At 41.6% G+C, this 12,462-nt stretch overlaps 1 protein-coding gene across 1 annotated transcript in view; it reads right to left on the reverse strand.

Moving 5' to 3' along the window:
* ESR2 (estrogen receptor 2) overlaps positions 1-12,462 on the reverse strand; it is an 84,475-nt gene that overhangs the window by 48,489 nt on the left and 23,524 nt on the right. The window contains exon 4 of the mRNA XM_034767826.1: positions 9,429-9,731. Coding sequence (XP_034623717.1) covers positions 9,429-9,731 — 303 coding nt within the window. The remainder of the gene's footprint in view (positions 1-9,428; positions 9,732-12,462) is intronic.

The following is a 12,462-nucleotide window of genomic DNA, read 5'->3' on the forward strand; positions in this document are numbered from 1 at the left end:
AAAAAAAAAAAAAAAAAAAAAAAAAAAAAAAAAAAGCACAGAAAATATCTCAGACACTAGAAGAAAATAGTCACAAGTTATATGTTGTGGAGAAAATTCACCACAAAACAGTTTTAAAATCATGAAGAATCATACTTGTGTTACTGCTTTTGCATATAGGATGAAATTCCTCTGTATGCACAGAGGCAGCTCTAGGTCTACACACCTCTCTGTGCAAGGTAAATTTCTATTAGCAGCAACAAAGGAACAGAAGAAGCAGTAGCAAAGTGTAACTCATTACATTACATTCTACTGCTCCTACTGGGGAACTGATCCTCCGCTGCTGCTCCTAATAGGACACTGCTCGGGTACAAAGGATGATTAAGAAACAGAAAAACAGAGATAAACAGAAGGGGAGAGAATACACAAAGAGAATTAAAAATGGAAGAAACAAAAGGATGGTCAAATGTAATGAGGCTCAAAAATCAAGGAGGGAAAAACAGAACAAGGAACCAGACCAGTGGTCTAATCTCAGTGCACCCGTGTTCACAACCAAGCTTAAGCCTTGTCAAACCTGGGTATTTATAGTTGCGCACCTAAACAAAGTGCGTGACTTCCCAACAAACACCCATAATTCCTCTAAAACCCCACAGTGGAAAATCATGAAGTAACCTGACCATAGATGCAGTTTATTCCTAACCCTTTTCAATCAGTTGTATTAGATTTTTATATCATGAGATTTTTATAGCCACTTAGGTTCTTGTTATCCTGCCTAATATCTCTGTGGATGTTCTCATTATTCATAAAAATGCCCAATTCCTTTTTTTAAATCTACTCAACTACTGGACTTGATGTATAGTAGTAATGAGTTCCACATGTTCCTATACATTTTGTGAAAAGTATTCCCTTTGTGTAAGTTTTAAATGTATTGCCTTTCAATTTCATTCAATAGCCCCTTCTTATAGTAAGAGAAAGGGAAAAATAGGAGCTTCCAATTTACCTTCTCTAGACCCAGGGTCCCATGTTTTCTAGGATTCTTCTGCCATGGAATATGCTGTGAAATTCACTGCTTGCTGCAGGTTGTGCTCTAGAACATTTGTTTTCAATAAGTGAGATATATTTTTTAATTGAAAATGACGGCTTTGTAGAAGTTGTCAGGGTGAAGCTGGAGGTTTTGGTAGCTATGGAATGGGCAGTTGGGGCTTTTGGAATCTGTTCCGGTATGGGAGGCAGTATGGGATTACGCATAAAGCACAGTAGCTGTCTGTTTTTGTTAAAGTGATCTGCAGTTCAGTGTTAACATTCCATGGTGATAAATGGAGCAGCTCATGGTTTTCAGAGCTATTGTTTCAGGCAGTCTGCAGACTCAGGGAGACACAATTATGTCATGAGGTCTAAAAATATAGATTTTAAATAATGAAAACTTGGGTTGTGGCAACAACAAATCAAACTTAATATCAAACTAAACAACACTGGCTACTGTATGGATTATATAATTCTTTTTCATATTTAATTTAATAAAAACATCGATTTTTAATTTTCAGCTGATATAGAATTACTGCCAGTGTCACAGAATCTGGATCCAATTATCGCACAGAGTCTTATCTATATAATTTGGTATTTTGTATACTTCTATTGTGTGCCCCCTTGTATGTGTCTTCTTTAAATGAAGATTTAGGTCAGTCAAAGCCAGAGAAGACTAAGAAAAATCATAGGGACACATATCGAAGTTAAGAAAATGTGCATCACTTTGCTGAGTTGTAAATTAACTGTAACCATGCAGGAATAGGACCTGTCACCTTAGACAGTGAAAGGAAAAAACTTTTGATCAATGTACAGTGGCAGTCAAAAAAGCATACCAAAAAAACCCCCACCCCAAATACACAAAAACAAAATTTGCAGAATAATAAATAAGATGCCATTATAAAATGTTCTAATGCCACTATATAAATGAAATGGTACACTCTCACCTGGAATATTGTGTTTGTTTCTGGTCACCCTATTTCAAAAGTCCTACTAAGCTATGGAACTCAATGGTATATAGTGGGAATGAGTTCTAGTCAGCCTATTTCTATTGCCAGTGTAATACAGGAGGTCAGATTAGATGATCACAATAAGAACATAAGAACGGCCATACTGGGTCAGACCAAAAGGTCCATCTAGCCCACTATCCTGTCATATGACAGTGGCCAATACCAGGTGCCTCAGATGGAATGAACAGAACAGGTAATCATCAAGTGATCCATCTCTTGTTGCCCATTCCCAGCTTCTGGCAAACAGAGACTAGGGACACCAACCCTGCAAATCCTGGCTGGACCTAGCCTCCATGAACTTATCTAGTTCTTTTCTGAATACTGTTATAGTCTTGGCCTTCACAACATACTCTGGCAAGGAGTTCCACAGGTTGACTGGGCGTTGTGTGAAAAAAATACTTCCTTTTGTTTGTTTTAAACCTGCTGCCTATTACTTTCATTTGGTGGCCCCTAGTTCTTGTGTTTTGAGGAGGAGTAAATAACACTTCCCTATTTACTTTCTCCACACCAGTCATGATTTTATAGACCTATCATATCCTCCCTTAGACGTCTCTTTTCCAAGCTGAAAATTCCCAGTCTTATTAATCTCTCCTCATACCGCAGCCATTCTGTACCCCTAATCATTTTATTGCCCTTTTCTGAATCTTTTCCAAGTCCAATATATCTTTTTTGAGATGGGGTGACCACATCTGCACACAGTATTCAAGATATGAGCAATAGTCCCTTCTGGCCTTTGAATCTATATGAAAAAGAACATAGCAGAAGTAGACAACAGTGAACAGTACAGTTCCTGATCACTACTATGTTAAACTAGCTAACCTAAAAAGAATTTAAACTTTAAAAGCAAAAATAATTTGAAGATTTCTGTGCCGCTAAACTGAGAAAAATATTTCAGCTTGATCACACCCACTAACACCAAAAATATATTCTGCAATAGAGAAAAGCCAGTGTGGCAAATTGCAGTCACAATAGAACAATATGACCAAAAATAAACCTAAAAAATACAAAAACATATTCAAATTAAAGAAAATATTAATTTAAAAAAATACTTATGAAAAGCAGCTATAACTTGCCATCTAGGAAAGTAACTAATATAATGCACCTACCCTTTACTGTCACTTCTACTTTGAATGATAAAATAAGATAACAAGTAAAAGTTGTGTTAGCTATCACAAGAGGTAGTGTTGGGCACTCAGAATTGGAAATGCATTCAATTTAATGTCACTTCTATTTTCTGCATTGTTCTAAAACTAATGGTCTATTTTTATTCTATAAGACACAAGCTAATTAGTAAAAATAACATACACAATACTCTGATAATGCTTCTAGGATCTGTATGATGATTTCTAATTGCCTTAACTTTTTTCTTGTAGTTGGAATATCCCCAAGATTTGCAATGCTCTGAAAATAAAGACACTACTAGTACGCAAAAACCAAACCAAACAAAAACTCAGCAACAAAATATAGTAATCAGAGCTGCAATTAAAATTCTGTTCCATGAAGGACTTGAAATTTTAAAATTTGGCTCTATTCAAACTGGACTGAAAACTGAAAATTTCATAATTCTCTGTGGAAAAAAAATATTTTTTTCAGCTTATTTTAAATGCTTTAAATACAATAGTTACAGAGAAAATGCATTTGAAAAAACCAAAACAAAACATACATTTCTTTCTAAACACATTGGAACTTGTCCCCAAAATAAAATTAACCTAATTTTGCAAAATGTGTAATTTCGACAGAACCACATATTCCAATGGAGTACAGTTCTGCAGTTTCTCCAATCAACCCGAACAGTAACAAAACATACTGATGCACAATAGGAATTACTGTTTAGCGTTCTCTTCCTTAAATTTGCACATATTTTACACAACTAGGAATAAGGGTGAATGGTTTAGACCAGGGGTCAGCAACTTTTGGCACGTGGCTCGCCAGGCCAATGGGGGCGGCGGGAAGCGGTGCAGGCCGAGGGATGTGCTGGCCACCGCCCCCATTGGCCTGGAACGGCGAACCACAGCCAGTGGGAGACGCGATTGGCCAAACCTGCGAACGTGGCAGGTAAACAAACCAGCCCAGCCTGCCAGGGTGCTTACCCTGACGAGCTGTGTGCCAAAGGTTGCCGATCCCTGGTTTAGACATTCAGCATCAGGACATACAAGTCTCAGTTCTCAGTCTAATCTTCTTTCTTCATCTTGCCATGAGTTCTCACCATCTAGTTCATCTCTCAATCATAAACTTAATCCTGCAAACACTTACCACCAGATGTCATACTCACTACCACTAGTAGTCCTACACTAGTCTTACTGGGATTCTTAGTAGTAAGCACTATGCTTGAAGATAAGTGTTTGCCTGGTTGAGTCCTATGATGCTGTATCTCGGTGTTCCTTTATTGTTTAAATGTTTCTTTTATTTAGCTACTATTCTGTTGGTGAATTTAGTTCTCAGGAAACTGAGGGACTACAGTCATTGGCTTAGTATATGCTAAACAATGTGGCCAAAGAGAAGGCAAGCCTCTTCATACAACTTTGTCAATGATCTGCCACTTAGACTGGCGAGTAGATCTGGATGAAATTTTTCAACCAAAATTATTTTTCAACAGAAAGTGTATATTTGTTAACACTGAAATGTTTCATAAATTTGTGTCAGTTCTACTTAACTGTTTTAGTTAAAAAAAAAAAAAAACCTAAAATGCAACAGAGGGTCCTGTGGCACCTTTAAGACTAACAGAAGTATTGGAGCATAAGCTTTCATGGGTGAAGATCTTGCGTCTGATGAAGTGGGCATTCACCCACGAAAGCTTATGCTCCAATACTTCTGTTAGTCTTAAAAGGTGCCACAGGACCCTCTGTTGCTTTTTACAGATTCAGACTAACACAGCTACCCCTCTGTTACTTAAAACCTAAAATATATTCCAAAAAAATAAAAAATTCTGTTTCAATGTTTTCTAAACAAAAGGTTTCAAATTTTTTAGTTCCAAATAAAATATTTTTTTAAATTCAAAAACATTTTAAACAGTAAAAACCAAAACAGAATGTTTTGATTGAGTCAAAAGACAAAGCATTTAATTCAACCTGAAATTAATTTTTTGACTTTTCAATTTTCTAGAAGTTTTAAAATATTTTGTTTTCAGTTCAACTTGAAAAATTTTTCTTCAATTTTTCTGAAGTGAAAAATCCGTTGTTTCACAGCTTTACTGGCAAAACTGTTCCTATTGTTCTCCTGGGCCCTTCTTGAACAGAGATTTGTGATCTTGTAAGAATTAAAAAAAGAAAAGCGGTAGGTCATAATGACAGGGTTGGCATAAAACTGTGGATTTTCTAGGCCAGAACAAATAAGGTTATGATTTAATACTTGTTCTTTGCATTACCAATAACTGAAACATATCTATAGCTCCAATAGCTAGGAGCGTTTTGCACCTCCTATAGAAGGAGTTGCTCGTGAGAGGGGCCCCTGAAGAGGGACGAGGAGGGAAGGTGGTGGAGGGGGAGAAAAACTGAAGGCGGTATCCACTTTCCACCGTACGTAGGACCCAGCGGTCTGACGTTATACGGGACCACGCAGGGAGGAAATAGGAGAGGCAGTTGTTGAAAGGCGGGGAAGGATCCTGGAAGGAGACTGGTACTCCACCCTCGGGCGCACCTTCAAAAATTCTGTTTGGACCCTGCCGATCGTTTGGGGGGGGGGGGGGGGGGCTGGTTCTGGCCCGTCTGAGGACCAGACTGTTTCCGCCTACCACCCTGGCCGCGTCTTCTAGAGAAGTTCTGTCTTGGCCAGGGATTAGGGTAGGTGCGCTGTGGTTGGGGTTGGAAGGGCTTACGTTGCGTCACCGGGGTATGCATGCCCAGTGAACGCATGATGGCCCCGTTGTCCTTCAGACTCTGAAGTCTGGAGTCAGTCTTATCTGAAAACAGACCATGGCCATCCAAGGGTAGGTCCTGAATAGTCTGCTGGAGTTCTGGTGGGAGACCGGAGACCTGTAGCCACGAGATGCAGCGCATAGCTATGCCTGAGGCTAGAGTCCTAGCCGCCGAGTCTGCCGCATCTATTGAGGCTTGCAAAGATGTTCTGGCTACCTTCTTGCCCTCCCCTAGTAGGGCCCCAAACTCCTTCCTGGACTCCTGAGGAATAAACTCTTTGAATTTTTGCATTGAGTTCCAGGTATTATAATTGTAGCGGCTCAAGAGGGCCTGCTGGTTAGCCACTCTGAGCTGCAAGCCGCCAGTAGAGTAAATTTTGCGCCCAAATAAATCTAGGCGTCTAGTGTCCTTGGATTTAGGAGCAGGAGCTTGTTGGCCGTGTCTTTCTCTCTTGTTAACAGACTGTACAATGAGGGAGCACAGCTGGGGGTGAATATACAATTATTCGTAGTCCTTGGAGGGGACCAAATACTTCCTCTCCACCCCTTTGGCAGTAGGAGGAATAGAGGTTGGATATTGCCAGATCGTAGTGGCATTAGCCTGGATAGTCTGGATAAAGGGCAAGGCTATTCTGGTCGTGGTGTCGGCAGACAGAATGTCCACTACAGGATCCTCGACCTCCACCACCTCCTCCACCTGGAGGCTCATGTTTTGTGCCTCCCTGTGGAGCAACTCCTGGTGGGCACAGAGGTCTATAGCTGGGAGATCAGAGGACGACGTACCCGCCACCGCCTCGTTGGGTGAAAACGAAGAGGATACTCCTGAGACTAACAAGTCCTGGGGAAGGTCTTGCTGGGGAGGGTCCGGCAACCGTAGGTCCCACCATGCTAATGGCATCGGCCTGAAATGAGGACAGAGCTGTCGCCTACGAAACACACAGGGCAGGGCGACTCACAGTGGCCTCCAGTACCAGGGGCTCCAAGTGGGCAGAGCGAGAAGCCCCCAAGGGGACACCTTGGGCCTGATGGTATGCCCAAGGGGTCCAAAAGGACCATTGCGGAGGTCCCTGACCAGGATCCTCTCCATCATCGTGCCATTGGCTAGCACCATCCGCATCTTGGTCCTGGACATGGTAGCCACTTTCTGCCTGGGAGGACCTCGAGGTGGGACAGGACGGCCAAGGTGGAGCCGAGCGCATATGCTGGGTCGCCTTGTTGTGTGGTACCGCACCACGGAGATGGAGATCGGCGCCGTGGTCTCGAGCGGTACCACGATCCTGAGCGGGACCGGCGGTCATATCGGTGCCAGGAGGCAGATCTGGACCTTGACGAAGATCTATGGGCGGAACGGTGCCGGGATCGACTCTGAGTAGATCGGCTCTCAGACCGGCGTCGGCATCGGTTCCAGGAGCTGGACCAGTACTGACCCTACTGGGAAGAAGATCTTCGCGAGGCGGAGCAGCACCGCGAGTGTGACCGGCGCCGAGATGGTGATCTGCGATGGAGGACGCAGCATGGAGGGCTTTCCTTTTGAGGGAACAGCCCGTACCGGCGGTACCGAAGGTTGCGACGGTCTTGGCTCGGTGAGCGCAATCAGGTCGCATGCCGTGGAGAAAGTCTCCGGAGTGGACAGCAGCCCAAGCTCGACCACAGTACGCACCAGGGAGCTTAAGTGCACCGGACTCAACGGCCCTTGTGGCGCAGGAGTCAACGGTACCGGGGTTGGTGCCTTTGCGGGACAGTCCAACACGGGACGTGGCTCCGAGGGAGACACAGGCGGTGCCAGCAACTGCAAGGGAACAGCAGGTTGTTTATGCTGCTTCCTCGGTCCTGGAGACAGCGAGCAGCACCACGCTGGTAGAGGTGCCAGAGACATCCGGTGCCAGGAGTCTTTGTCGGTGTCCGGACGTGGTGCTGACCCTTTTGGATTAAAAGAGAGCCTCCGGTGCTGCAGGCGTGCTTCGAACTGATAAAGTCGGCACTGGGTCTTGGCACGGAGCCAAGGACATCAGGATAAGTGCCGCTTCCATAAGGAGCTGCTTCAAGCGAAAGTCCCACTCCTTTTTAGTCCAAGGCTTGAATGCCTTACAAATGCTGCACTTATCGGATTGATGAGATTCCCCCAGGCACTTCAAGCAGGAGTCGTGGGGGTCTCCCGTAGGCATTGGTTTAAGGCAGGCCGAGCACAGTTTGAAACCCAGAGACCTAGGCATCAGCCCGGGTACCGGGAAGGAGGGAAGGGGAGAAGCCCCTTACCCCCAAATACTATTTACACGAAGAATAACTATTTACTACTACTAAAGAACTAATAACTATTTTTAAAACTATTTACAACTATAAACGAGTGCTACACTAGAAGCTAGGGAAGTGGAGTTCTGCTAAGCCACGCTCCACAGTTCCAACAACCGTCACGGGCAGTAAGAAGGAACTGAGAGAGCGCTGGGTTGGCTGGGGTATAAATCCGGCGCCGTAAAGGCACCACTCCCCACAGGGCGCCTCAGCTGATCCACCGAGTGTTGCTAGAGTAAAATCTTCCGACGATCGTGCATGCGGCACATGCACACATAATTGGAATCGATATGAGCAAGCACTCAAAGAAGAAATAGCCTACCTTCTTCACAGCACCTGTTGGGCCAGGTCAGAAGACAGGGGCTACGGGGGACAGACAGCATGGGTCTGCTGGGGAGTCACAGACAGGGGGTCATAAGGGCTAGTCAGGTAGGACAGACTGGGGCAGGGGCTGAATGGGAATGTAGGTGCAGGGCTATAAAGAGGAGGGAGATGCGGGGCCACATGGGGACAGGGGGGTGGCTGCGTGGGGGTGGAGGGACACATGTGGACAGGGGATGCAAGAAGACATGGGGATGCAAGGGGACATAGGGACAGTGAAAGATATACCTAACTGAATGCAAGAGGCTAGGGGTCAGCCGGGGTCTGCAGGGGGGAAGCTCCCTAACAATCCTTCCCTGCCCCGCAAAAAACCTGTTCCATACTTTTCCTACACATACCCAACAACCCTCCAAGTTCACGCCCAGGCTCCTTCCCAGCAATTACTTCCCCCTCCATTACCCCTGACTCCCCCAAGCCTTTGCACTGCTTCTGAAGGGTGCGGGAAATACAGTTCTGTACTGTAGCTTTAATGAATTATTACTCAGAGTTCTGTATTAATATGCCTAGTAAGGAATCTATTTGTCAAAAAACATTTCCTGAATCTTTTTTGTTGTCTATATTGTTACAGACACACTTGCTGATAGGTACTTTGAAATAAATGACCAAAAATAATTGAAACTGGTGTGATTATACGGTGTGATTTTGACAAATCAAATATGCAGAATTCTGCAGTATTTTAAAATATTGTGCACAGAATTTTCACTTTTTTTGTTGCAGAATTTGTAAGTTTTCCACTGCCATTTTAAAAGTAAAATCTTAAGGCCTTGAACCTACACATTTATCACCACGCTGCTTCTACCTCAGTATCTAAACAATGGATTAATATTTATGGTAGAGGTATTTGTACTTAGTACAAAATTTCTATGGAAAAAAATAGTTTTTGAAATTCTTACCAGGAATTTTCTTGGCCCAACCAATCATGTGAACCAATTCTTTGTCTGCAAGTTTTGTCAATGACATCATCATGGAGACTTCTGTAAATGGCTTGCTGGGGCGACTCACCAGCAACACATTAGGAGGTTCAGCTTCAAGTAACGTTAAAACAAACTGCTCAGGACTGAGTGAACAAAGAAGGATTTCTTTCACTCGGGTTGTATTTTCACTATTCTTTTTAGCTTTGCCAGTGCAATGCACTTGATCTTCTGCATTACGATGACGGCGTATGATACGATACCCACAACGTTCTCTTCTTGAACCTGAGACAAAAGTTACATAATTACATTATTTTTTTCTACCACGGTTTTACCTGAATCCAAAAATGGGGAAAGACAACAAGTACATTTCACACTGAATTTCAGATTTTCAAAAGCACTCAGGACTGGTTTAACTATGCTTCCATTGACCTTAGTGGAGGCTCTCTTTTAATCCAAAAGAATATAACAAAGTGAGCTGGATCAGATCTAAAATTTGTTTTAAACTCAATGGAAAGCTCCCATTGACTTTAGTGAGAGACAGATCAGGTCTTTGATTGCAAACAAAGCGGATATATATATATACACAACAGAAATAAATAGTAAGAATGAGTTCTGAAAGCATGTCAATTGATCCAAAATAAATGCCTCACATGGAAATACAAGCTGGGCCTTATTAAAGGCCAGAAGTTGTTGTTTATTGTTCACTATGTCACAAAGCAAGCTGATTTGCTCCGGCTGTGAATACTTAAGAACATCATTAATTGTAATTTGAAACATTGCTAAGAAAAAGTCTTGTTTAAAAGAGGATACTTTCACTTCTCCCAAAATTTAGCTATGGGATTTTTGAAAGCAGTCAGCCTTGGCCTAACTTTCATCCCACTTTGCTGCTGAATATATTATATAACAAAAAGGTTTTGTTATTGTCATTCTAGTTACTGCTAAATGGTTATTTGTAAAATCTAGGATTTTGCTATTTAAAAAGCAGAGGCATATTTAAATAATTTATCAGAAGATGTTCTTAAACTGAAATTCTCTGGTACCATAACACTTATTTTCCTAAAATAAGTATATCTGAAGTAAGTAAATAAATAAATTAAATAGTTTAGAAGTCAAATTTTTGTTTTAGAGCCATCAAAATGTTGTCTCAGTCTCAGTATCTGTCAAACTACTGATATGTAAGAATAAGCCAGTGCTAGTATCAGATGTATTTTGGGCTATTAATGGTCAACTAACTGTGCAATACACTTTATCAAGATCACAACACACGGCAGCAGTCATTAGCTTTGTTTTTTCTAGCAAAATTTTCTTCAAATACTCTCTCTCAAAATCTGCAGGACTCTCTAACCACTACAAGATAAATTTCATACTAACGTGTTCCACTCTTTTCTCCTTGTCAGGGAGTAATAAGATTCCTTTCAATTACAAGTTGGAACAGAAAGCACTTGCACCACTTCACTCTGTCCACCCATAGCTATTAGTGATCCCTCTTTCAACAGGACATTACATGCAAACTAACATTATCAGTAGACCATTGTTTAATTTACAGTAAGACAGGGACCTTGACTGGACCTTCACTTCAAATACATATAACATTAAGCATCAAAGAGTCAAATAAATAAATCTCCCAAAGTACCAGAAACATAATCACAGTAAAAATACTGCTTGACCATAGAATCAACACAAAGATAATTGAGCGCTCACTGGACAAATACGAACAAATAAAATAGATCTGCTATATACATTTGTTTAAAACTGCGGGACAATACTACAGCTGTTTCTGTTACATTTTTCTCAGTTCCTTTTATATTCTAAGAGGTTGTTGCAGAACCCAGTGCAAATTTCAATTCTTCATGTAACCTTGGGCTTATAAGGATAATTTTTGGCATAGTGCCTTAAAGGGGCAGTTGTGGGTTGTTGTTGTTGGTTTCTTTAATAGTTAACCTTTAGCACTGTCAAGAGTTGGCAACAGGCTTTAACAACCATATAAACCCTGAGTTCTAGGTCACCATTTAAGTATAAATGCAAAAGGAAAAGATTAACTACTTTGGTGTGACTTGCAAGTCTTGGAAAATCTGTATTTATTGAAGAGTTAGAACAATAAGATACAGCTAAATATATAGCTCTGTATTCCCATGAGTTAAGATTCTGATCAAGTTAAACACTTAACCATGTGCAGAAGTCAACAGGACTACGCACACACTTAAAGTTACACACCTTGCATATGCTGGGGCTTCTGTGGGCCAGTCAGGTGCCCCAAAACAAGTTAGAGCAGACTGAAAGATTGCCCTAATTTGTTCCCCAGCTGCAATAATTCCTGTGGGCATTTACACCAGCCAAGAATAGCTGTATGTAACACCACACCAACTATATCTCCTGTGCCAAAGTTCCTGTGGAGTGGAGTAGGGTCAGTTATGCACCCAATAGCATCTCCCCATTTGTCAGGATATTATAGTGATTTTATAGACCCTTCATTTCTGGGGCACAACACACTGATGAATCTAATCTCCTAAATCCTCCTACTCTCTATAGAATTGTATAACCTATATTAAAACATGTTCATGCTGTTTTAAAAAAAACCAAGGTCAATTTTGACCCAATGTAGTCACATTGAGTGAGAACAGAATTTGGCTTCCTGAATTTAGAGTTGAGGTAAGCTTCCAAATTGCCTTTTTACTAAGTATTATTTTAGGGGCTCTGCTATGTCTGGTCTACAATTAATCACCACAGAGAATCCACTACTGAACTTTTATCCAGGTACACTACTAAGTCTTTATTCCATGTAAAGTATGTAACAATGTAGTTTTGGTTTAAGCCTAATATTTCTTTTCAGTTAAGTTGCTATTTGGTATGTTTTCATCACAGAGAGAGAATTCTACACCTTACCCCTATACTATCACACAAATATTGATATTCACAGACTGTATTAAGACTATACAATTGTTAGTTTTTCCTACAAAGTGGCAAGATCTTTTAAATTACTTTAGAATGAAATATTCAACTAATTCAAATTTCA

The sequence above is a fragment of the Trachemys scripta genome, chromosome 4 (genome assembly GCF_013100865.1).
Source record: "Trachemys scripta elegans isolate TJP31775 chromosome 4, CAS_Tse_1.0, whole genome shotgun sequence".
In the NCBI taxonomy this organism is placed as follows: Eukaryota; Metazoa; Chordata; order Testudines; family Emydidae; genus Trachemys; species Trachemys scripta.